Here is a 27886-nt window from a genome sequence, read left to right on the forward strand (position 1 = left end):
GTGGTAGATGGTAGGCACCGCAACTGCCTTGTCCACCTGAGGAATCTCCATATATCCCTCGGCCACCCCGCCATCGAGGGTAGTGAGAGCGGATGAACTGGGAAGTCGGGTTCGGACAGAAAAAGGTGCCCCCCACGACCTCATCAGTTCGTCATGCACCTCCGGGAAGAGGCCTTGAGTAGTGCCCCGAATCCAGGAACCAATCATCAAGCCGCGAGGGCTCAGGGATGGGTGGAGGGTTCCACTCAAGCCCGACACTTGCGGCAGCCCGGGCAAGCGTGGCGGTCAGCTACATGTCGGCCTCAGACTGGGCGGGCACACCCAAAGGTGGGAGCCCAGTCGAGTCCTCGGCATATGACATCACCAACGTGCTCCCCGATGCTGCTATCGAAACCTCATCCATCTCGTGAGCTCCAAAAGAGACATTAGGCTGGCACTGAGGCGAGCTGCCTGTCTCATCCCAGAACTGGACCAGTGCAAAGGAGCATGCTGGGGAATGGGCGGTCTGCGGGGGATTACCAGGCGGAGCCGTACCCATTGGAGCCCCCAAATCGCCTCCAGCGTCAACTGACCCAGCCTCGTACCCGTAGGTAGAAGGCCCGGTGCGGTGGGCGGCTGGAGTGGCTTTCCCCTGGAAGAAGGAAAGCCGCGACCGCAACGTTGCCATGGTCATGTTCTCGCAATGAGAACATGAACCATTCGCGAATGCTGCATCAACGTGATTATGGCCCAGGCACGTGAGGCAGCGATTGTGGCCGTCAGAGGTGGAGAGATATCGGCCGCACCCAGAAATTACACAAAGACGGAAAGGCATCTTTAAAAAGATGCTGTCCGTCAATGCGTGCTCTTTTAGAGGAAAATATACTCTTATTTCTCAGAATATATACTCTTTTAGAGGCTGTCGAAGCGCCCAGGGGTGTACTCTGCACTGATCGTGCAGAGGGAGAGAAAGCCGCTGAAATGCACCATATATCCAACAGCATACGCTTCTAAAGAGGTGAATGGACCAGCAGTGAAGTTCAGCTGTGTGAAAATCAACCGCTCGGCTTCGAAGAAAAAATCTGAATGAGTGGTTGTGAGCCAGCTCCTTTTATACCCGTATGTCCGGGGGAGAGGTATTCAAATTCCACTTGCCAATTCTCATTGGCCTTTTCTCAAAGATCAGAGGTGTTTGGGGCACCCAAGAGTGACCACTAGTGTCACTACATCGACACAACGTCGAGTGAGTGACAGATAGGGAAATAATTGTTAAGCTATTAATAGGTTAAAAACATTTAATAAAATTGGCGCTTCTCAGACCCTAAACGGAACAGAACATAATGGTTAAACCTGTTAATGACACTTCAAGCTCAATTTTGGAATCAACTTTGAAAGCACCAATTTTAGCATACTCTCCTGTTCTTTGTGCATTGAAAATCAACAGCATTATTGAATTGAGAACCTCTTACCTGTGGTTCTTCGGGCTCACCCTCTCTCCCGGCATGCCTCAGTCACACCACAGGACTGCAGTTGTGAATCAATACGATTCCTTAACCTGTCACACTCACAGCATTGTCACAATACCAGTTTTATGAGGGTGATTTAGGTGTGGGCATAGTCAATCAATCATGGCGAGGGGGCCGAGCTAAATGATAATTTGATGTGGTGAAGAATGGTGATGCAGGGAGATTGCCATGCCTGCTTCATACCTCAGCAGAAAGAAAGAGAACAAGAGAAAGAAAACAAGCTCAATTGAGACAAAGGTCAATTGTGCAGGGTCCTGTCGGTCCCTGACTTCATTCATTGGCCCACAGTAAAACAGGGATGTGCAAAACAACATATTTTCAAAATTCAAAATAGTTAGTAGGTTGCCAATCTTAAAGGGATAGTTCACCCAAAAATTTGAATTCTCTGATTATTTACTCACCCTCATGATATCCCAGGTGTGTATGAATTATTTTCTTCACATTTGAATGTCTTCTAAAGTGACACGATTGCTTCTGGTACGAAAAAGCTAAATATTTAAGTACTTTTTTAACTCTAAATCATGCTTCCGGTAAGGAGTGGTACATGCGTGTGAAGTAATCGCATTGACAGTTGACACGTGAGAACTGACACATGTGCTTCACAGCCGGAAGAGCAGCACTGTTTACAAGTGAGAAGGAGGAACGCTGCACAGTCTCTTGGTTGGTTTTGGTTTAGATCTGTTATTATCTGTTTCTTTACTCACAATAGTGCGTTTGTTTGCTTATCCTGGATGTCTCAACCAAGTGGAGAACGTGAGATTATGTCCGTATCATGGCAATGCAAATACATCACATGAGAGACTGCTTGGATTACACCCTCTCATGAAGCTTACCGGAAGCATTTGATCATAGTTCAAAAGTACTAAAATATTTATATTTTTTTGCACCAAAAGTGATCGTATCACTTTAGATTCAAATATTCATATCGCTTCTGAAGATATGCATTTAACCACTGGAGTCTTATGGATTACTTTTATGCCGCCTTCTTGTCTGTCTGTGACATGCCGACTGTCTGTGACATGAAGGCAGTTTGCTATTTTCCTGAGAAATAGGTCATTAAGACATTTGAGAACCACGTTTAATCTTGGCGCTAAGTCTAAAATCAGTTCCTGCATTTGCGGTTTGGGGATTCCACCGACAGACAATATCAAAAAGCTATCAATCACTTTTAATACTAGCCATGATTTCTGTGTCAATAGATCAATATGGTTAATAATAATAATAATAATAATAATATAATTATTTTGTATAGCACCATTCAAAGTCCCATGGTCTTAAAAGCGCAACGCTCATTGTGAGATGCTCAAAAAACAGCACAAGACCTGACATAATGGCCAAAAAATGTCCGTCTGTGTATGGCTTTAGTGGAGGTGCTATTATTGGTATAAATTGAAAGATGCAATTTTTCTGAGAGGGTTTTACTGAGTAAACTGTCTAAAGCACAGCAAAAAAAATTTTTTTACATGCAAAGAAAAACCTGTTATAGTCTAGTTGACCGTACTTAACGACTAGGCGGTTGTTCGACAATGACCCATCCCGACTTTAAAATCCAAACCCTTTGAAAGGGGCTGGTTTCTCCATGTCTGTTCTACAATGTAATAGATGTGGTGAGGAGCTTGAAGATTATCGGATTGTAAATACTCCTCAAAGCGGCAGGGTGGAGAAAGGCGGGTGTAGGCGCTCCCCGCTGCCTCAGCCCAGACAATGCAGTCAATTAAAATGAGATTGTGTGTGTGAGCGGAACGCACTGCAGCGAGTGAGTATGTTAGTAATGCAGTGGGGGAGAGTGTGTGAGCATTACGTGCGTAGCTCAGATCAGTAATGTGATATTTGGGGGATTCTTCATCATGGCAGGCAGGCCAACAGGTGAATGGCTTTAGCAGTTGGAGCAGGCTAAATTAAAGTGTCAGTTGGAAGAATTGTATTTTATTTTCTAATATATTTGGCTGTTAGCTGTGGAAATGTTTTTTAAGGGCGGATGCATACAAAAGGGATTGAAACCGTCGTCTCCGGTCTTATCGTTTAAAACAGTATTTCTCAAATTTATGGCAGAGAGCGTCCGTGCTGTCCCCATGACGCTTTAAGGGTTGCCAATGATTAATTAGGGGGAATCGGAGAGGCCATGCTTTTATTGAAGGTTTTAAAAACGTAACACTGTAATAAGAGGCATGAATGATTTTTATTTCCGCCATTTCCATTATGCAGGCAAGCTAGCACAGGAACCGTTCAGTTTTTTTCTTGCACAGCAGTCTCACACATTAAATGAAAAATTGCTTTCATCCTGCAGATATCAATAATATGATACCAGGTGTACTATAAAAGCTATTAGATTACATTAGTGGAAATTGTAGTACAAAAGCCATTCTAACCATTACACTTTAAAGACGGGGGAAACTCTTCCGCATTTCAGCTCGCATTAATACTTAAAGCAATTCCTTTATTGCCTATTTACCTTCAATTGCTGTTGACAGGAAGGGGGAAAAAAGAGAGAGACGGAGCTGAAAGAGAGGTGGAGAGATGGCACATGAGGGTCGTTAAGTACTGTATCATTTGCAAATAACATTAAATCCAGGGCTGACAGAGTTTTTCCATTTCTGTAATGGAGGGTATGAGAGCGCTGTATTGTTTTTATGCTGACCATGGCCAATTGTTTGGTAATGTTGAGCTGTCAGCCACGCTTCTTGACACCTTGACATCATCCGTGCGCTTTTAGCTGGGAAATGAGTCAGTGTGAAGTACGCAGGGGGGCTGGGCAAATGAGGGTGGGCACTCACTTAAAAAACAAGCCCATCATCTGCAAATTGGGAACCTACCGGGCACCAATCCAGTCATCCCATCCAGTCCCTCTTTCTTTGCTCCATCCACCCTGCCTGCCCACCCCCTGGTGCACCAACCCTCAAAAAAAAAAAAAAAAAAAAAAAAAACTCCGAGTGTCTTGCTCTGATAAGTAGGTTAAGCTCCTATCTGTTAATTAGGCTATTCCAGATGTGACAAATTTACCAGCCATGGGCATACAATATGCTAAACACCAGGGAATAAATGCGATGGAGAGGGACGCTTCCCATGTGCTTTCTGTCTGATAGGACAAGTCATTTCAAAGCTCCGAAACCAACACAAGTTGCTATTTTAATCATTGCTCTCCCTATCTGTTCCTACATAATAGTGCCTGCTCAAAATTAAAACATTAAAGGAAACTGAGATAATTGTCATTATCTGTAAAGTCGAAATCCTTGCCAGTTGCCCAAGCTGTCTGAATATGCAAATTAGATTATTATTCAATTATCACACTGTGAAGATGAGATGCATGCGCTTTGGTGTGCATGTGGGGTTGGGTGTCCTGCTGGAACATGCTGCCTCGTGGCAAGCGGAGTGGGTCCGTGTTCTGTGCATGTGTCAGTGTGTGTGTAATTTTTTCAGGCCCCAGTAGATGCTGCCAAAGTGCATAATTTGTAGAGCAGGGGATGGACTAAGCATATGCCAGTGTTCTTCACTCATTCATGATCTTTTCTTTCTTTCCCTCTTTTTAATGTGAATAGATTATCATTTAGAACCATCAGCTAAACACATTTTTAATTTCACTAGTAATACATTGTGGTGCATGTAACAGTGTGGAACAGAGCTATTCTTGTCCCCATATGTGATGTGAAAGATCACATATTATCAAAATCGACAGGTTGGTGGGTAATAATAAGGTTGGTTTCAGGTTCACCTGACCCTGAATGGACACCTTTTTTGGATGGCTTTTTCATACGTTCTTGCATTCAAAAATAGCTACACAGAGCACAGAATACAGTGGCCTTCAGACTGTTTTTGAAAAGTTGGACAATAGTCTTATAAAAGTAAACAACGCTTGGTAAACAACACAGCCCCTCTCCTCTGTTGTTGCATGCAATGGAACGCAACAGCCAAAAACTTGAAAGTGTTGGTATGATGCTTTAAAGGGAATTAATTTAAAGATGCAACTTTTCCAAGAGGGCCTGGCTGTGCTGTTTTTCAATTGTGTTTCTATGTAAACATGTGCTAGATGAACATCTTTGACCATTACGTCTTGTTGTTTTTTCCGGGCTTCATGCAGGAACGCATCTTTAGATGCTGTGTCATTAAAAATAAATTCAACTTTTAAAATAGTGTCTCGAGACACCTGCATTAGGTTTTATTCGTTGTGCTGCATCTAGATTGTTCTAGTGCAAAAAAACCTGTTTGGACTGAACAGCCCTTTAGTCTGTAAACTGTCTTACTGCTAAAGCATAGCACACTAATTAAAGCAGGGCTTTAAATAAAAACATTTAAAAAAATTTTTTAATCTAGTCAACATCATTAAATGACTAATATTTGGACGACTTCACGATTAATCAACCATTGTGAAGCACCCTAGTCCATGTTATTTTGTACATAATCTGCATTCCGCACAATGCTTCTTCCTGGAAAGAACTTTACATGCCCCCAGCCTGATGTAATGCTCCCAAGGGCCATCTCTCTCCCTGATACTTATGAATGAGGCGTCTTAATTGCAGATTTCACGTCTGTGTTGTTCATCAGCACACAGCAGGCTAGTATGCTGCAGAAGCATTACCATGTTGCCTGGCACATACGAAATGTCCTACAGCGTTAAATCTTGACTCCTTTCATTGGAAGCTCCACTGTGGACTGATAGAAGTGGGTTAACATGATTCCTTTGGTCATATTGCAGTTGCTTGAAAGAAGAAAGTCCCAGAGTGCCTCATATAATCTGTTTTCCCCCTCTCTCTGTCTCAATCATAAATCTCTTGCATCCTTTTCTTAATTAATGCATCACAGAAATACATGAATAAGCAAACCCCTTGTAATACGTATTCCCCTGCACAGTGCAGGTCTCGTTTAGTAGTGCTTTCCTTTTAGAAGGCAGTTGTTCAGAGGAACTGTACTGATCTTGGCTGTTAGAAGGTCTGGCCTATTATGGAGATGTGTGAATGGCCAGCAGGCATATCTTACTGCAATCCCAAAGTGTGTAATTTGCATTAGTCTCAGAACTTTGATATGAGACTTGCTAAGCAATGGCCCGAATGAATTTGAGTGAAATTGATAAGATTCAATTTATATATTTGAAATATTCTGGATTTTTTGGAGCATATTTTCAAAAGAGTTGTAGAGTGTAATGTAGGACAGCTGAAAATAATGATTAAAAACACATAAAACACAGTCATGGCACAGCTGTAGCGAATTTGCAGACATTTAAGCTGTGTTGCTATTTGGGGACACAGGCTCGAGACTAGCCTGCCCTGATCTCATTCTCTGTTGGTCTCACCAATAATCTTGTCTCTCTGTTCTGTAATATTTTACTAGAATTTGAAAATGAATTGGAAAAAAAATTTTGTTTAAGAAAATGTAAGTGGTGCATGCCCATGCAAAACCCACCACAATGCTATATAGAATGTTGTGGATGGTTCTCTGGGTTAAGGGTGTAGGTTTTGTGTGAAAGTTGGTAGGGACATATTACAAGGATAATATTCAAAATGTTGGTATTAAGAAAATGCGAGGAAGTCAGTCTGGTAATATAGGCAAAATAAAATTACTAGCCTACCTCACATAACAAGCCTCATTTCTTATATCTCTGCCCCACTGTATTAAAGATTAGCCTTTTTTTAATTTCTAAAGAATATACCAAATTAAAAAACTGACCAATAGGTCTGCACGGTTTGAAGGTAAAATGCGATAAACTTGGATAATGTGACAGCGATATGCAATGCACCCAAAATTAATGGGTCAAAGTCTAATTTTATCTCTTTCAAGAAGTTTTCAAGAAAATTATAACCAAAGGAATGAAGTGTGATCTGTAAAATGTATTATCCAGCATTAAACAAATGGAAATCTAAACAAAGGGCGGGGTAATTAACATTTTACATGTGCAAAATGACATCACAAAATTAACAAATTATGGGGACAATTGAGCATTGACATTTTTCCACACTTTCTGCTTTCCAATTCCCCTCACTTCCACATAATATTTTTTTCATATTGCTTATTTATATGTTCTTACATTTTTATCTGAAAAAGTAGGCCTCCTGAGCAAAGTAGGCTTTAGGCTTAGCCTACAACTGATGAATTTTTTTTAATCACAGATGCCTTATTTTATTGACAAAACATTCTTTTTCAAACTATCCCGATGTTCTTCTTCGGTGTGGAAAATAAAATATTTCTTGCGAGTTATACTAGCATCTTTAAATCCTGCAAATCCTCGTTCAAATTGAAGGTGTCTTCCTCAAGAGGGCACCGAAAAAGCAGAATCCTCCATTGGTCTGCTTGCAAAACTCAGGAAATTTTTGACTTTCTAGGATCAGCCGTATGATACCAATGGAAATCCGCTCGTGTAATATCCAGAAAATATTTGTAAAAAAATCTTACAAACAACTGTTTGGTGCATCCTGAACAGCACTGAGAAAAGTCACAGGTGCCATGTTACAAAACCATATTTGCACTGCTTCAGAAGAGGTAGAGTTGTTAAAATGAAAATAAAAACAAAGTATAAAATTAAAGTATTTTCTGTGTGGTAAAATTGCCCAAATGTTGGTCGGAACTTTTCTGATATTCTGAATTTCACTATCATCCCTACCTAAATTTACGCCTATGGCCTGGGCATTGCTATTTGGTTGCTAAGGTGTTATGAGTGGGTTTTTAGCATGTTGCTATGCAGTTGCCAGAGTGTTCAGAATGGTTGCTAGGTGGTTGTTTACAGGCCATAGTCTCCTTCAATGTAATTCTATAGCATTTAGTAAGTCTGGTCGCTTAGAAAAGTGACTGTACACCTCTCCTCAATAAGTTGCTCAATTTGTGGTATTATTCAAGTTGGTAGCGCAAACGGAAGTTTAGTACTTAAGAGTGGGGGGTTGTTCAATTCATAACCCTAAGTATAAGTGACAGTAATAGTGATGCTAGCAAGTACTGATAATAAAAAAAAAATATCATGATTAACTTATTTGAACACTTCATTATCATGGTTGATTGCATCGTTGTGAATTAGTTCACAAATAAACTAATGAATGCATACCTGTATAACACTGACACGCTTTAAGGGTAAAATATGAAAAGCTTTAGAGGACACAGCACAAAGGCAAAACTGTAACTCTATATACTCAATATTTGTTGAACTTTCATTTTGTTGGTAGGTTTGTTGGGATCAGCGGTGGAGCAGTCGGGTCAAGTGAATCTGTGAGTCACAGGGACTTGGCGAGTTTATTAATGTCTCTAGGCACAACCTCCTGACCCTGTCAAATCAAATCTTCTGTGTGCTGATCCACATCCTCAGAAAGAACAGCCTCAGATGATAGATTTTGAGTGAACGGCAACCCCTTCAAAATGACATGTACCAAAGTGCTCTCATTGCTCAAAAGCCAGTTAACCCCCATCGCCTCTTTGACACAAAAGTGAGAGACATGGAGTGCCATTGTATTTTTGTACACTTTCCACTATATAAAAACCATTTGTTTATAAAACACCATTAGCCCACATTCTCACGCTGTATCCTGGGGCAAAACAGCCCATGTCTTTTATTTCCATGTATCAGGTCCCTCAGAATTCAGCTCTTTTGGCCCCTGCATGGCTTTGAAGATAGTGGTTTGCTTTGTATTCAGCTGGGCTGTTTTTTTTTCTCTGCCTGTGATGAACCCTACTCAACAGTGTGTTAACTGAAATGGGAAGTGACAGATTCACTAAGGGGTAATCTTTCTTCCAAAGAAACAGATACTATCCCTTGCTTGCACATTACTGTATGGCCTGGCAGGTAAACCATGAGACCCCCAATAATATTTGACCAAAATAGGGTTCTATTTTATTAAGTAGTGAAGGTCAGTTGAGAATGTCTGTTGTGTGTGTTTTTGTAGGATTTTGCTGTGGGGAATGCCTGTGTACCCCTACAAATTTGTGCATTACTACAGATTGCATTACGGTCCTGCTGAGATGGATTGCTGCTCAAGTTGTTTTTATTCTGCAGCCTGAAATTACTACTCACTAGGGCTCGGCGACATATTGAATTTTTGTTATGTATCCACAATTTTTTTGCTAGCAATGTAAAATTAAGCAACATTGTGAATTTTGCATTGATTTTAATGCACTTTTTATTTGGCTAATAAAGGGTCAGTTCACCCAAAATTGTCTCACGATTTACTCACCTTTAAGCCATCCCAGATGTGTATGACTTTCCTTCTTCAGCAGAAGAAGGGCCCATTTCTGCTCTGTTTTGTCCATACAATGCAAGTAAACTGGTGCCATCAGGCTGTTGGCTATCTGACAGTCCAAAAGGCATATTTAGGCAGTATAAAAGTAATCCACACGACTCCAGTCGATCAGTTAATGTATTCTGAACCGATTCAATACATTTGTGTAAAAAATAGACAATTAAAATTTTAGAACTTTCCAAAATCGCTTCCTGCCAGCAATCGACTTATCACGGTACAGTTGCTTGTCATAAGCACAATGGCACATTCAAGCAAGAAGTCAGAAGCATGCGCTTTGTTTACAACAGAGGAATGAACGTCACGCGAGAGTTAGTTAATTTCAAACAACAATCCAGCACTGGCCGGAAGCAGCGATTTAAAGTTAAAAACTTTTGAATTATCAATTGTTTTCTTACACAAACCTATTGATTTGCTTCAGAAGACATTAATTGTTCAACTGGAGTCATGTGGATTACTTTTATGCGGCCTAAATATGCCTTTTGGACCGTCAAACAGTCAGCAGCCTGATGGCACCAGTTTACTTGCATTACATGGATAAACAGAGCTGAAATGGGCTTATAATATTCTTCACTTCGGTTCTGCTGAAGATGGACAGTCGTACACACCTGGGATGGCTTAAAGGTAAGTAAATCATGAGAGAATTTAAATGTTTTGGTGAACTGACCCTTAATGTTTCCTAAAGACTGCGTCATCAAATTAGTTTTGCGATCCTTCCTTCTTTCGCGATTACAGTAAGAGTGCGAGAGCGTTAAGATATATGTGTTCATGGCATCTCTGATTTAAACTTCAGTAGCATAATTGTCTTCAGAGTTGATAAGTTCAATTAATTTTCTTGAATTAGCTTAAAAATCGATTCAGAAGTGGGTCACCACTCTAAAATGTTCACGAAGCCCCTGTGTGGCATTATTCGTGCATTAAAATGTTTTAAAATGTTGGAACATATATTTAAATATACATATTTAGTTAAATATAATGTTATCATGGAAAATATAAATGAAAATATTTAAATATTTTCCATTGTGTTAATGTAGTGAAAATCAGTGTGGATTACATTTAATTATTTTTACTGGAGTTTTACTTTGTTTTACGTTGCACTAGTTCTGGATCTAATTGATAACAGTTGATGTTTATTTGGAGTTGTGGTTCTTCTGATTTAAAAAGAAAATCACCCATTTGAACTATTTAAAGGCAAATACATAAATATCAAGATATATATTGAATATTGTTACAAGGCTGAAAAATACAGAGATTTGTTTAGATATAATAGATGTTTTATTATATTATACAGTAGATGTTTTCTCTACTGTTAGATATATATATTTTCTCTGCCAAGAGATAATGGCCTTTAATCTGCCTGATGATTCTAAAGGCAATGCGAACAGGAAGTAAAAATTGAAACGTGTTATTTTAGTCTAAGGTGGTGTGAGAGGGTTATTTTGATGATGTAGGACTATATTGAGGTGTATTGTCTTCATCAGAGAGCATGTGTGCTGTGAGGTGTTAGGAGTCGGGGTGGGCGTAATGAAGAGGGGGAGGGGCCAGGCCATTAAATAAAGTGTTCATTGCTGGCTTTAATTAAATGGTTACTGTGATCTGAGTGGAGCAGGAGATTGGATTGTATGACATATCTCTAGCCTCCGCTGAGAGCTCGCATCAGCTGTGTCAAAGATATCAGGGACGGAGCATAAAGTCAATTACAGCTCCAACAGTGAACAGATAGTACAGGGGAAAAACACTCCCAAGTGCTGTCATTTGAGAGCATTTCACACACATTTATGACAAACTACCGCAGAGGGGGTTGGGAAGGAAGGCAGGTGGACGTGGCTCAGTTTGGACTCAGGTCTACAGTAGAGGTCGGGTGGGAGAAATAGATATTTCAAAGTATTACGGTATGTTACCTCATGATACTGTATACATTTTCAACACTTAGAATCTATATTGGTAGTTACCGTTTTCCACATTCATATTTTTGAGGAAAAAATAGACCAACCACCATTTAGAGCAAGTGTATTTTTTTGGGGGGGGGGGTGCAAAGCACTGATGTCCAATGAAGAGAAACAAGTGAGCAAAAGATCACAATATATCACAAAATAATATTGTGATATAGATATCATTATAATATTGTTTCACCATGTTGCAGGGTTGGCCTCAATGTGTTGAAAGGTGCCGCTCAGGAAACCCTTGTGATAGGGAGTGGAGATTAATCCTGGGAGGCAGATATTGTTTTCTTAGTGCTCGCCACTGTAGATTGAAAGGGTACTTCAGGTGCTTGAGGTCACAACTTCACCCTCAAATTATTTCAAAGAGGACTTTAGGAGCCCTTCACCATGGTGGATGCTGCTCCCGAGGCCCTCTCAAGTCTGAACTTGATGAGGCAGCGGGGAATTCACAATATGCTTGTTTAATCAGTGCAATTAAAATGGGTATGCTTTGGCATGGGATAGCGCTTAAGCTAAAGACCATGTCCTTTGAGAGTGGAGGAAATCCTGTTTGTGTGTGTCTGCCATTTTGTCTGAGTAAAATCAGGAGTCTGTTCAGACCAGTGGTCTGTTGAATTTTGCCTCACGGAGAATAATGTTAGATGTCGATTTCCTCTGGGAAAGCACTTAAAATGTATGAGCCGAGCTCTGGCTGTTGTTTATTTTGTTTGTCACTGAATTACTTGATATGGTTGTCACAAATATGAATGTCACAGAACCGGATAAACAGCTTTTCAAGATCAGATCGAAAATTGTGATTAAACTTCAAAAAGAAACCATATTTGATTACATTTTTTTCCAGATATTTTTCACCATAGATGAAAAATCGCAGGTCATACATCTATGTTTTGACAATATAATTGATTTTCTATTGATGTAGTACCCAGCTGGTCTTATCCTTAATTCTATCTCGGAATTTAATGACAGAAAATAAAAGCAACAGGATCTCCGTAAGCCCCCTGAGATGAAAAAGAGCCAATACGCCGAGAAGTGAAACCTCAGCCATCAACCAGAGCTGTCCATATTAAACAACATTTATGGATGCTCTCAAAGGTATAGTTCAGCCAAGAATGAGAATTCAGTCATTTTTTACTCATCCCCATGTTGTTCCATACCCTTATGAATTTTCTTTATTCCTTGGAACACAAAGAAGATATTAGGCATAAAAGCTTCAGTCACCATTCACTTTCATTAAAAAAATAATAATAATAATAATAAATAAATAAATGCAATGAAAATAAATGGTGACTGAGGCTGTCCTTTTGTGTTCCATGAAAGAAAAAACATCATGTGGGTTTGGAACAAAATGAGGGTGAGTAAATGATGGCAGTGGAAGTGGAAAAATATTGATTGGATTCGGGATCTGGACATGCTTGTACAGTAGCATTGTTTTCCAGAAGAAGCTAATTCCCAAGTCCCTGTCTGGCTTTTGCTTGTTATCAGGATATGCAGTGTACATAAAGGTGTATTTAACCTGCAGCCACTCCAGAGCTGAGCATTTGTAATATGATAGAAAGTTTTGGATGAGCTTCAAGCCAGGTTTGGATAAAGGCCTCTGTGTGTACCGCAGCTGAATGAGTCAATCATTTTCAATGGGCTCCCATTGCTTGCTTTTCTCTTTCGCACCCCCTTCCCCACGCAGAGCAGCGAGGATTCAGTGGAATGAATGTTTGTTGATTTCCCTCTGAAATCAAGAGGTAGATTAGTTTGAATTGGTGTGGAATGAGGTGAGGAGGCTAGGTGGCTAGCCTAAGCCCATTTCATATTTCCTGTGTGTGCGCACTGGAGGTGCGAGAGAGAGGCCAATGGTAATTGCCGTCTGTTTCTCTGGTGCAGTTATGCTACTGATACACATCCATGCTCCCATTATCCCACAGATCAGCCAAGCAGTTTGTGTTTGCATTCGGAGAGTATCAGATTCCAGATCTGGCTTAAGATGTTTGATGATAATGAATGTTATAACAAAGGGAATTGTGTCAGTGTTTGCAGGCCTGACTGAGTTGCTTAATTAGCTGATTCTAACGAGCCAGGATTGGCCTTTTGAATCAGAGATTTCACATGACTGTCCAATTGCCATGCCGAACTGACTGTTCAGAGCCCCCCTGCGGTGGCCGATTTGCACTTTTTCTGTGGAAGCTTTTGCCAGAATTTGAAATTACTGTGGCAAATTCAGCCATTAAAATGAGCAGCCCCGGTTTGGATTGAAAACCAATAGCACGCATCTTAAATTTCATCCCATTTAATGCACCTCTGCTACAGCAATACACATGCAGATGGACTTGGCCGTCTTTAAATGGTCTTTTGAATGTCATGAACCATGAGCATTGGGTTTTTATGACAGCATGTCAAGTTTTTGAGATTCCTGTGTTCTATTCCATTCAGTTGTGCACTGTGTGAATGCTCAATAAGAAATGCATCAGGGATTCAGATGAACCCAAAACCAGCTTCATTATTTAGGTATTCCTTAAGATTAGCGGAGTTGTTTTTCAGGCAACCCATGCCTAGTCGTTTTTGAAAAGCATTAGTTTTGCACATCCCTAAAATAATGACAACTTCAGAGTAAAAACCAACCTAATAATTAGTTGTTCAGGCAACCAGATGACTAGTCGTTTATGAAAATATGTAGTTTTGGCAACCTGGTCTCATAGTGAAAACGTGACTGTATATACATTTTTGCAAAACTTGTTACACGTGTCTCCAGGTACAATTTCCTGCAGTTTCCAGGTGAAATGAACACTAGAGGCGCTACAACAACTGTGTGTTTTATTCCCTTTCACTCAAATCATGACTTCAGTGGCTGATTATGACTTAATAAATACTTATTTTTCTCTCTATTACTCAGACCCTGCTATGTTATGATATTGATACTCTTTTATAATGCATCTTTTGAAAATGATTCTGCATTTTAAAACCCTATTGGTTAGGTTCAGGCATTGTTAAGGTAAGGATGTATTTTTTTTTACATCTCATTTATATTTTAAAACACTACTGGTTAGGTTCAGGCTAAAGTTTTAGGTTAGGAAGGTACGTTTTAATCATTAAAACATCAATCTAAAATTCACCTTAAAACCTTGTCTGAATACGACCCCCTTTCAATGGCTTTTGATGCCCCCTGCTGGACATTTCACTGGAAACCTTCAGCCAAACGTGTAATACAGCACGTAAATTTTGAATTGCAAAAATTTTGTCATGGTCACATAAATTTCATGTGACCAAGCTGAGATTTGGACATCCCTAAAATAAGGAGAACTTCAGAGTGATATTCATGAAGCACATGTCTCCAAAACATCCATCAATGTCTTCAAGCAAATTCCAAAATATGGCTGAATTTTAATCCACAGACATGACAGCCTTGACAGAGACCACATGGTGTGCGAGGGAGAGCAATAAGCCTTTCCCCTGCATCAGCTCTTCGCTCGCACCGACTGTAACACAAAACTACATTTAAAGCATCAGATTTTGTGCGGCCTATGTGTGGCTTCAATAATTGATGAGCTTGGCTGAGTGTGGAGGTTTGGAAACTCGCGCCGCTTTACTGCAACGCCAGAGAAAAAAAGAGAGGTGAAAGTGTTAGATATTCTCTCACACAGTGTAGGTTGTTATGCTGTACCACCCACACTTTAGAGCAAGTGAGCTGTGAAATGTATTCATTGTAACATGGAAAATGGAGGCAAGGAATTGCCTGTAATGTCTGACAGCAAGGGCAACCAGCCAACATCACCTGCATTATTTCACTTTTTTTTTCTTTTTTTTCTTGTTTTTTACTTTTTTTTTAAGTTGTTATTATAGGTTTGGAAAATAGGCAGCAATTTCATTATGACATAATTTGGGAAGAAATTGCCCACCACTGAGTGACCCCACCGCAGAGCATCAAATGGGAAGTCACCTCAAATAAACTTAATAGTGCATTAACTCAAAGCAGCATCACTGAGCCCCTGAGCGCTGCTCCTCATCCAGCGGTTTGCGTACTATGCCTGCCCTCCCCGCTACCCTCCTTTCCTCCCTCTTTTAGCTCCTCATTTGTCTTTTATCCTCTCTTCTCTCTCATGAAACTGTGAGACAGCTACTGTATATTTGTGCCTCAAGGCAAAGCGGCAAAAAAAAAAAAAAAAAAAGAGAAAAAGTCGATTGGCTCCAATGTATAGGAATGAGCCATGCGAACCAATGGAGTGTGCCGCTGGCCCCTCCCATCTGCATATCTCCACTTCTCCGCAGTTTGTGAGAAAGCAGCGTGATGAATAACACAGAGGGGACTTGTCTCTTTTATTAATTTCTCATCTCTCTCTCTCTCTCTCTCTCTCTCTCTCTCTCTCTCTTTCTTTCTCTCCCCTCCCCTCCTTTCCATTCCCTCGTTCTTCCACTGTGTGCATACTCCTTGTGCGTGGCTTTTTGTTTCTTGCCTTGCTGTTTGAAATGCTCCTTTGCTTTCAGTGTGAGAGTGCATGAGTGTTGCTTCATGGAGCTGTGCAGCCACTGTTAACACTGCCTGGTAGCTATTCTTCCACACAAGAGCTCTTGCATCACAAGGGGGTGAGTTGGTATCTATTAAAATCAATATAGTGCCATGGGACCCAGGGCTAAGCAGTGGATAGGGGTCTTTATAATGAAATGTTCATTCTGAGTATGCCTGCAACTAAGGCTGACCTACAAAGGAAAGGGAATTTCTGCCATGGACTCCAGTTGAGTGCGCCGGTGTGCGATATGTGTGTGTCTCTGTATTTGTGTGTGTGTGTGTGTGTGTGTGTGTGTTAATGCCAGAGAACGCCTGGGTCTTATAGTGCGATCAGTCAGCTACCAGAGCAGAGAGTTGCTTTGTTGCTAAACACCAGGCGTCCTTTTATCACAGCTAATGGGGATGTGTGAGAGAGACCTTGATTTTGCTGGGTGGAGTGGTGATGGCATGGAAATGCAAGCTAATGATGGGTAATTGAAATAGCAGGGAATTAGAGTTTGTTTTTGTTGCTATTTTCTCACTCTATCCCTCTCCAAACCTTTGTTTAGAATATTGATGACTCTCTCAGGCTGCTAAAATGATAATGATTGTAATGACAGTGTGCATTGGAAAGTACTTATGAGAGCAATAACAACAAACAGTTGGACTTAAAGCTGCACTATGTAAGATTTTTTTGGGTTAAAAATGAACAAATTGCCATTATTGATTAAGTACATAAACAATCAGTGTTCAAAACAATGTCCTTACCTTACTCTGATTCATTAGGGTAAGCCTATAAAAATAATATGTATTTTGAGCTGTCGGATCGGAGTTGTTGCGAAATCGCTGGCTTATGCCGTTCCTCTTTGCGTCATGATGTCATGTACGTAAACACAGGAAAGAAGTACCGGCTGGTACAGGACGCTGTTCAGTTCAGTCAGTCGCAATCATGCAGTTCAGGATGGCATCACTGCAGTCTGGATGGATGTTTATCTGTGATCCGTTTGGCAAAGTTGTTTTCCTGCTATAATGTTTGGAATTGCATACAGTATGAATTGAACATTACCAGTGTGTTTACCGATCGCGATCCGTTGTCAGGGGAAGTTACTGTGCATGCTTACTAATATGTATGACTTCTGAAATTGACTTCTTGAAGGCTACATATTATTTTCATGTTTAAAGCTACACTATGTAACTTGTTTTTGTTAAAAAATAACTAAATGTTATTAATGAGAGAGTACAACAAAAATCCATCTTCCAAACCATGTATTTACTTTGCCCAAATACACTTTGATAAACCTATAATAATGATATTATATTATAAATATTTTAGAGCTGTCGAGACAGATTTCGCTGGAAATTGCATACATACTTCATTTGCCTGTGCATGTTGACGTCATATCCATACACAGAGAAAATAAGATCCGGCTACATGTAGCATGTGTATGGTGTGGAAGTAGCTAAAGCTGAAAGTTTGTTGTCACAACGAATGAGAAAAATGTACTATGGATCATTCAAAACAGCAATCCTCCGGGGAATCACTTTGTAAAAACAAAGTAACCCTGAACAGAGTAGAGTCTACAAGCAAAAAGGGAAAGCGACAGAGTTCGTAATAAAACCCGAATCAACATCGGCTTGGCTTTTCAGAGGTGGCGACAACTCCGAGATCTGAAAGGATTTAAAAATGACCCAGAAATGGCTTTTTTCTTACTCATCAGGTAAGATATTTTATTGATATGGTTTATGTATAGTTGTGTAATCACACACACACGTCTGTGTGTGTGTAGTGAAATACAATAATTATACAGTAATCGGTGCAGAACTTTTCACTTGCTAGCACACATGTGTATTTTTATTTATAACGGCAATAATTTATATAAATATATCCTTTAGTCCTAGGCTTGCCAAGGACATGTGAGTCTTGAAATGATGTTGACCACTGGTTGGTAACAATGACAATCTATAAATTAGTTACTACCATGGTCTGTTTGGCCAGAATATCCTGCAGTTATAAAAACTTTACAACGTTTGACCTAATCAGACAAGCAATTGTTATGTCTAATGTTAACGAACATTGCCTAACTTTTGTAACGTAATTTATTCAAAACATCAATGTTTCCAATAAGTCAAAACAAAAGCATAAGATATGGCATTTGCCTGCTCAGATGACATGTTTTCAGATATCCGTCTTTTCCTTTCTTTCGTTATTTATTTGTCCATTCACTCTGATAGGATGTCCTGTATCCATCTGCACACTGGTGCCTTGAACCACATTCATCCACGCAGAGGAGCAAAGCCAAAGAACAACCAAAATAATGTCCTTCCGCAAGATGCATGCAGTTTTATTTTTTAACCACTAGAGGGCCAAAAGTTACATAGTGTAGCTTTAATAAAGTATATTTTATCCTCATTATTGCTCGTTTAATGTTTTTAGTTTACCGTGTTATTAGGCCTACAGATTCACTTACACTTAATCAGCTGCCATGTTCATTTTTTCATTTTCATTCAGTTTTAGTCTTTTGACGAAAATGTCCTTTAAAAATACTCATGTCATATTAATTAATTTTAGTCAGTTTTACTCTGACAAAAATGACAAATTTTAAGTCAACAAAAGTAATATCTTTTACTTGATGATGATGATGATGTGCAAAATGGATAAAAATTGTCACAGTCTGTAACAGGTCAAACTTTTATCAAATATTCAAATATAAAAAATAAAACAATTGTAGAAACATTTTCTAATGTAAACGTATCAAACATACAGTATAAATGTACATAGGCCTACTGTCCTTGTTGTGAAAAACTTGAGCTTTTGAAATAATAACATATTGACGGAAGTATTAAGCTACTTTTTAGAAGTTAGCCTGTATTCTGAATTCTTCATGCTTTTCATTTTCTGTGAAAGGATACATTGCATGTAGCGTGTTTCTTATGGAAACTGCTTATTCACAACACAAGTTACGCAATGAAAATTTTGTGCAGATGTAAGTTGTTCCATAAATGTTGTGGATATATTGATGAATCTCATGTATAAATAGAACGCGTTTGAATGAGGTATTTACCCGTTTTAAAGCGGTTCATTTTGCCCGTGTTAGCGTGTTCATCTCATGCAGTTTAAGCGGAGAAATGCCCAACACACTGGATTAATGGATTAGATGTGATTTTGTTGACGAGATTAATAATGTAAAAATTATTTAGTCTTACACTGAACTCAAATCAGCAGTATCACAAGTTTCACTTATTCACAAGTTTCTTAAATTGATAAGTATAATACAATACAAACATTAATAGTCGATAAAACACTTGAATAAACATATTAAAATATACTGGTAACAGGTGGTGATTGAGGATTGAGTCCCCTGTTCTCTGTGAAAAGTGCTTTGAGTGTAGTGTCAGAAAATTAATTCATTCAAAATATGTAAATAAGAGTGTTGTTTATCTTCATCAAAGCAAGTAATATTTCATTTTTAAATGTTTCATCATATAACATAATAATATCAACATGAAAATAGCAGGTTATGACTCCGGATCTTGATTTCTCCCAGTCATGATCACACAGGCGATGTCCAGGTAACCTCAAATCATGAGATTCATCCACCAGAGAAGTAGTGTCGAAACATGACAGACGTAAAGTGTTCTTCCGCAATTGCTTGCAATTTTACATTTCAAACACAGATTGCTTGGGAGACTGCTATAAAGGGGATACTTTTGAATTGCTGTTCACTACATTTTATTTAGCATGAGGAAACACATTTTGTATGAGCAGATAAAACTAACAATGACTACCACATGACTGAATTTTCATGTGAAACATCATGTGTGGGAGGGGTTTAGAGTGCACTGTGTTTAAGTAAATAAAAACAGGTTTTATATACATTTTTGGAACATTATTTAACAAAAGCACAGCACTGAAAAACACATTTAGAAAAAAAAAAGAATTATGAAAACCTGTAATTTTGATCCAAACTGCTCCAAACTGCATTTTGTGTGTGGTTTAATCTCCCACTTTGTAGTGTACATTGTATTCCCCCTATTGTCATAAACAAAGTTTGATCCTCTACATAAGCTGTCATGCTTTTTTTTTTTTTACCCTCATTACATTGTTTTCAGTTGCTTTGTTCAGTTGAAAACAATTTTGGAAGTGTTAACAATTGCAGGATAAAATGAAAGTGCGAGCAAGGGAGGTAGAGAGGGAGAGAGAGAATACCCCACATTTTTGTTTATGTAATTTAGTGAGTCATAACGTGGGTGCATGAGGCATTATGCAAGTTCTGCTTGAGCTTTGAAAAATTGGTTATCTCCACAGCACCTACAAGGCATACAGATGGATGCGCCTTGGTTGAGACGCGTCCTCAGCCCCGGCAGTGCGGGGAAAAGCCAGGGCGTCTCAAAGCGGGGAGCCCTTCTGGAGGAGGACAGGCATCTTTTTTCTCGAGCCATCAGAGCTTTGGATTGGTAAATCTTGTGGGCTTGACCGGATTGAGGAAGTGCAGAGTTACATGAGGGTGAATAATCACAGTGTGCAGGAGAGGGGATTTCACAGGCCCTGCATATGTCCCTGTGCCTACTGTTCACCCTGCCACTCATTAAATGCTGAATACATCATGCAGATTTCTGCCCATCCTCTCATTTCAAATGCAGCTCCTCTTGACAGAAATTAGAAAAGAGAATATATAATCAAAGTAATGCTGTTGTGGTTGTGTGGGTGTGTATGTGTCTTTCTGTTTCTAGTATTTATTTATTTTTTCATGTGATTAAAGCCACATTACAACCACAATATTATGATCAAATAAAAGGAACAGTTTAAATTTAAGAACAACATGAAATCATTGCAAGTTTTGGTAACACTTTCTATGAAGCCCATATTTATAATGCATTGTAAAGGCATTACACATGCATTATACTGCATTCATAATGTCTCATAATACACCTTATAATAAGTTATAACTTCTCATAAATAATTATAACTAGTTATAATACATTATAAGACTTCCCCTGTTCATAGTTATACTTAAGAGTATAATGCATTATAACACAAGCAACATCCAATTTTAACGCAGCAGAAGCTAATAAAGTTAATCTTATGAGTGCTGTCATGCAAAATCAGCATAGTTTAAACAGTCAAAAGGCTCTATGACATTTGACAGACTTTGCCTGCTTTAAGTAAAGTTTCAAAAGCAAAATCTGGGGGTGGGGCTCCAGTGTGAAGAATTTACATGTTTACAATGATCATGGTATAAATAAAGCAACCATAACATAAACAATATAATACATTACAAGTCAAACGTATACAATGGAAGTTATTTATAAAATAAGTCTCCAAATAATATTCACAAACATTAAAGTTTGTTGAATAGAGTCCAGTATAGAATCAGGTAGATGTTTTTTTTTTTTTTTGGGTGTGTTTACTCCCAAGAAGATTGGCTACGTGTGTGATCAACATACATATGAAAGAGAGTTTCTGATATATTTAGGGCCCAAGCACTGAAAGTGCAGAGGCCCTATTGTTTTTCTAAAGATTATTGTCATGATTCAGTGTTGTTTGCCGTGTGTTTCTCCCCTGTCATCTGTTCCTCTCGGACTACATTTCCCATAATTCCCTGCCCTCATCACTGCCAGCTGTCCTTGATTGTCCTCACCTGTGTTTCATTAACTCATTAGTCTTTGTGTATATAATGCCCTGATTTCTGTTCAGTCTTTGTCATTTGTTATGTGTTTTGACCTCTTGTGTATGACCAGTGCCCATCGTGTATGTTTTCTCTGTTCCTGTGTTTTCCCATCATGGATGTTTCTTTTGTTCCTGTGTTAACCCCATTATTCTGTACTTTGTTTATTTTATTAAATACTGTTTCGCCGCACCTAGATCCAGCTCTTGTGACTTCCTTCCAGACGTTACAGAACAACTGACCACAAAATGGATCTAGCGGCACCTTTCATTCAGCTGACCCGAGCGAAATTACCTGTCCCGGAATATTCCCGTCTGTTTAGTGTCCTTGCTAAATACACTGACTTTTCTGATTCAACCCTGAAGTCCATGTATAAAATCGGTCACATTGCTCACCAGTGGAAGGAGTTGCCAGTGACCGGAGATTACACATGGGAGGAATTTTATGTTACGCTGGTATTAGAGACATTCGCTTCAGCGGATCCTCCTCAATCAATCCCGATCCCGGCTTCTGAGGCAGCCACGCCTGAATCCTCTCCACGCTACATCACAGCCACGCCTGAGTCTGCTTCATGCCACATCACAGCCACGCCTGAGTCTGCTCCATGCCATGACACAGCCATGCCTGAGTCTGCTCCATGCCATTTCACAGCCACGCCTGAGTCTGCTCCATGCCATGTCACAGCCACGCCTAACCTGCTCCATGCCATGTCACAGCAACACCTCAGCCTGCTCCACTCCATGTCCCAGTCAAATTTGAGTCTGCTTCACGCTATGTTCCAGTCAAGTCTGAGTCTGTTCCACGTCATGTCCCAGTCAAGTCTGAGTTGGTTCCACACCATGTCATAACCTTGCCTTCCCTGCTTGAAGCCCTTCTCGGCCCTTGTCTCCAAGTTGAATTATCAACCACTGATGTCGGTGCGTAGGGTCACAAAGACCCTTCCTCACAGCTTGTCAGTACTCCTGCCTGCCACGGCCAACGAGCCCACGCCTGCCACGGCCAGCGAGCCAACACCCACGCCTGCCACGGCCAGCAAGCCAACGTCCACACCTGCCACAGCCAACGAGCCAATGCCCATGCCTGCCACGGCCAACAAGTCAACGGCCACGCCTGCCACGGCCAATGAGCTAGAGGCTTCGTCCATCCCAGAGCCAGCGTTGCCAGCCTCATATGTCCCAGAGCCAGCATTGCCAGCCTCATTCGTCCCAGAGCCCACGTTGCCTACGTCGGCCTCCCGGAGGAGGAGAAAGGCTTCTGTTTCCAAGTCTCTGCCCATGTACATGACCACAGAGGTCGTCTCCGAGTCTCTGCCCATGTTCACGACAACAGAGGTTGTCTCCGAGTCTCTGCCCATGTTCACGACAACAGAGGTTGTCTCCGAGTCTCTGCCCATGTACACAACCACAGAGGTTGTCTCCGAGTCTCTGGCCATGTACACGACCACGGAGTTCGTTTCCAAGTCTCTGCCCACGTACATGACCACGGAGGTCGTTTCTAAGTCTCTGCCCATGTACACGGCCACAGAGGTCGTTTCCGAGTCTCTGTCTACGTCCACGACCACAGAGGTCGTTCCCGAGTCTCAGTCCATGCCCACGACCACAGAGGTCGTACCTGAGTCTCTGTCTACACCCACGACCACAGAGGTCGTTCCCGAGTCTCTGTCCATGCCCACGACCACAGAGGTTGCTCCCGAGACTCTGCTCATGTTCACGACCACTGAGGTCATTTCCCAGTCATCCTGGACTCTTAGCCTCGAGCCTGCCATGGCTCCGCCTTCTACAGCTTCACCCCTCGAGCCTCCCATGGCTCTGCCTTCCATGGCTTCACCCCTCGAGCCTGCCACGGCTTCGCTCTCAGAGTCTTCCATGGTTCCAGTCTCTAGTCTGTGGCTGCCTCCCAGGCCTCCTGACCCTATCTCGACCCTGTGGTTGCCACCCAGACCTCCTGACCCTGTTTCAGCCCTGTGGTCACCAACCAGGCCTCCTGATCAATTCCATACCTTGAGGTGGTCTTCTGGGTCTCATGGCCGTCCACCTGATCTGCTCTGGTATCCTTGGTCTCCCGGCCATCCCCCTGATATACTCTGGTCTTCTGGGTCTCCTGGCTGTCTACCTGATATACTCTGGTCTCCTGGGTCTTCTGGCCATCCACCTGATCTGCTCTGGTCTTCTGAGTCTCCTGGCTGTCCACCTGATCTGCTCTTGTCTCCTTGGTCTCCTGGCTGTCCACCTGATCTGCTCTGGTCTCCTTGGTCTCCTGGCTGTCCGCCTGATCTGCTCTGGTCTTCTGGGTCTCCTGAGCCTTCCTTGGGCTTCAGGAGCTGCCCATTGGGGAAGTGGGGTTCTGTCATGATTCACTGTTGTTTGCCTTGTGTTTCTCCCGTCATCTGTTCCTCCTGGACTACATTACCCATAATTCCCTGCCCTCATCACTGCCAGCTGTCCTTGATTGTCCTCACCTGTGTTTCATTAACTCATGCTGTGGGTGGTGGGGTGGGCGTGCAGGGGGCCTCTGTAGCGCTACATTTTGACAAAAGTGGTGGGGTCAGTTTCTTCTGTGGTCACCAATCTTGCAACATATATTGATCTCATCAAGCCAGACGACTTTCAAAATTACTGTCAATAGCTCCGCCCAACAGGAAGTCAGCCAGTTTGGATTTAATTTTTTTTTAGTTGCAGGCCCTGAACTTTTGAATACTCCTCCTAGGGGATTCACGTGACTGGCACCAAACTTAGGCAATATTATGCCAAGACATTGAAGATGCTAAATTGCGAACGGATTTTTGATATTTTGAATGGTGTTGCCATTGCGAAGCAATACATTTATGCAGAAAAATGTGAAACAGAATGTGCCTTATTTTTTCTGTTTGCATTGTGTGATTTTGATGAAAATTCAGCTGTATGTTTGGTAATTGGGGCTCATCACATGGATGTGGCTATTATGGGTCACGGTCATAGTGCCACCAACTGGCAGCAGGAAGTATGGCACTTTAAACAGACTTTGAAATAGCCCTCTTATGTTTACATGAATTACTTCAAAATTCTTCAGAATAATGTCAAGACACTGTTGATGTAAAATTATCAAGGGACATTTGATATCTTAAATAGTGTTGCTATGGCAACTCATTAATTGTTATTATTCCTTTCTTCCTATATTTGGGTGTTTTTGAGGCACTCAGCATGCTTACAATTTCATGAAATTTTGCACACACATCAGAGATGTTGGCCATTAGGGCTGGGCAAAATTTCACGCATTGGCATGAAGGGGGGGCTCTGTAGCACCCCTTTAAAATGGGCATGTAAGACGGCCTCTGTAGCACCCCCATTTTCACCTACAGCCACCAAACTTGGTACATATATAGTTCTCATCTAGCCGGACAACTTTCATAATTTAGTTATTAGCTCCACCCAACATGAAGTCGAACATTTTAGATTATTTTAATATTGCAGTCTCTGAACTTTTAAATACTCCTAGGGGATTCATAGGTAAATTTAGACAACATTATGCCAATACATAGAAAATGCTAAATTGTGAACAGATTTTTCATGGCGAGGCATTAAATTAATGGCGAAAAACGGGTAACAGGAAGTGTCTCATATCTTCTGTGTGCAATGTGTGATTAGATCAAAATTGAATTGTATGTTTGGTCTTGGGGCTAATCACATGGATGTGATGATTTTGGGTCATAGTGCCACCACCTGGCAGCAGGAAGTGTGGCTCCTACAACAGACTTTAAAATAGTCCTTTTGTATTATCCCAAAATTGTATAGAATAATGTCAAATGTCAAATGCATGTGTCCACCTTGCATTGTTTTCCGAAAACCACCAAGTGGAAATGGACCCATTGTGCTTGGGCCTGTCATCGTTGCTTGCAGCTATATTTTAACCATGTAGCTTTACAAGCATTTTTTGTAATACCTCAAAATTTACAATGAATTGGTGTTGCTTTGTATTTTGTGCATGTGTAATGTATATAATTTCCTGCATGAGTTGTAATTATAACCACTTAAAAATATCTTATGAACGTTTATAAGAAGACATTGGTATTGTCACTTTACTTAAAGCATACCTATTACTGTATATATATCTGCAGATAAAACTAGATGTTGCTGGTGTTATAATGCATTACACTCTAACTATGAATAGGTAAGTATTATATCTGTGGTTACAATTATTTATGAGAAGTTATTACATAGTATAAGGTATATTATGAGACATTATTAATGCATTATAAATACGGGCTTCATAGAAAGGTTTACCCATGTTTCTTGTTTAATTCTGAATGATTCATCCTTGCACGTCATTCCAAATTAAAAATGTTTTGCTTGGTAATGTTTTTAACTCTGAAACGACTTTTTATTTTTTTCTACTGACTACACTTAGGCCTTGTGGGCTACTGGATAATGTTAACCAATAGACAAATAGGTACAGTATTTAGGGATTGAGTGCATTTACATGCACAATATTACACTGATTATGCCTAATAAGCTGACAACATGTAAGGTCATAAACAGCTTAAGCAAAAAAACGATTGGCACATGTAGATTTTTGCCCAATTACCTTGAATTAGCAATGCATGTAAACACCTTTATTGACATTCTTATCGACTTACTGTATTCAGTGTGCACAAGTGTTGAGCGCAAAAGCAGAGAATAACTAGATGATAATAACTAGTCTCATGTTTAACATGTATTTCTTGCATTTATCAGATTTGTGGAATAACCTGATTTGAATTAGTTCATTAGCCAACCATATGGATAAAATTATATTCCACCCAACATTTTTTCTTTTTGAAAGCATTGATTCACTCAGAAATACATCACATTACAGGAGTAAAATAGTTTGTGAACGGGGATTCACGTTGACTTTAATTCGACAGTAATTCATGAATGCGAATCCAAAAGCAACACCCTTTTTAAAGCAACAGAAGCTCCACAAAGCTGCTATAAATAAATAAAAAACATCCCTTGTTTTATATCTGATTATTACCCATGACTTAACAAAGATCCAGACTGTGCAAACTCTGTGTCTATCCACTGTTAAATATCCCTGGGCCACAGTGATTATATGTTTCATCGTTTGGAAAATGCATGGCCCTTAAGTGTGTGAATGAAGTATAGTGTTAGATTGTTCCCTCTTTTATTTCCCTGGGAAGCTGGCAAGGGGTTGTGCCGTACTCTGTTATCATCTGTGGGAGTTAAGTGCTGTGTGTTGAGCACAATTGAAACATGTTTACTGCGGTGTAACTGGTTATAGTCTTTGCTTGTCTTGTTTTGCCAGGGCCACACAGCACACATTACGCTAGTTGCTTATGTGATTGCTTGCGTTTCACTTGCAGGAGTGCAAGAAGGGTGTCAGGGAAACATCACACCGGGCAGATGTCGTTTTGTATCGGTTGTGGAATGGAAATAGAAACGTAGCATTCCACCGTGCGCCGGTGTGTCATACTTGTATTGAAATGATAATGGAGCATATGCCGATGTAACGGGGGCTCCGCTCTCAACCCCACAGGGAGTTGAAGGAGAATACCACGGTCGATAGTTCTGCGCCGACTAACAAAACAAAATAAAACAAAAAAAGACTCTTCTCTCCTGGCAATACATATAAATGCAACATCCTTAATACTGAGGGCTTTAAAAGAACCCATGGCCAGGCAAGGGAGTCATTACAGAAAACAGCCTCTGTTATGAAGTGAATGACTGTAAGTGAAGCATGCTGAGGGTGATAAAATTATCATTTTAATACACTGAACTATTGCTTTAGCTGAATGAGGCAAGTATTGCTTTGTAAATATTTCCATATCAATAGTATGGTGCAGCAACATAAGATAAACCCCAGATTGAACAAGGAGATAAAGCGACTGTTTCACAAGATTAAATAAAAAGTGATGCCAGCTTGGCAGCCACACTGTGTGTTGCATGGATTATTTATAATGGGTGCAAAAAAAAAAAAAAAAAAAAAAAAAATGCAAATCATACAATTACAAGCCGTAAAGCCAAGTATTAAAATAAGAGAGCAGAATTGAGGCCTTCAGCAGATGTGATGAAATTAAATAAATTCAAATCTAAAATTTGCATATTGACATAAAAAGGCC

At 40.3% G+C, this 27886-nt stretch overlaps 2 protein-coding genes across 13 annotated transcripts in view; one reads left to right on the forward strand and one right to left on the reverse strand.

Annotated features, from left to right (window-relative positions):
* Nucleotides 1-27886, forward strand: part of rbfox1 (RNA binding fox-1 homolog 1) — a 426210-nt gene that overhangs the window by 285471 nt on the left and 112853 nt on the right. The window contains exons 1-2 of one of the 12 annotated variants that reach the window (XM_051713886.1): nt 16042-16224; nt 17650-17844. The exons of 9 other annotated variants lie outside the window; for them this stretch is intronic. Coding sequence is in view for 1 of the 3 variants with exons in the window: in XM_051713879.1 (XP_051569839.1) it covers nt 17076-17138 (63 nt within the window). In the remaining 2 variants the exon portion in view is untranslated. Of the gene's footprint in view, nt 1-16041; nt 16225-16725; nt 17139-17649; nt 17845-27886 lie in introns of those variants that run through there. 2 more of the 12 variants (XM_051713884.1, XM_051713879.1) reach the window with 2 other exon arrangements.
* Nucleotides 1-27886, reverse strand: part of LOC127450113 (N-alpha-acetyltransferase 60) — a 436968-nt gene that overhangs the window by 119137 nt on the left and 289945 nt on the right. The window lies entirely within an intron of this gene.

The sequence above is a fragment of the Myxocyprinus asiaticus genome, chromosome 13, assembly GCF_019703515.2.
Source record: "Myxocyprinus asiaticus isolate MX2 ecotype Aquarium Trade chromosome 13, UBuf_Myxa_2, whole genome shotgun sequence".
In the NCBI taxonomy this organism is placed as follows: domain Eukaryota; kingdom Metazoa; phylum Chordata; class Actinopteri; order Cypriniformes; family Catostomidae; genus Myxocyprinus; species Myxocyprinus asiaticus.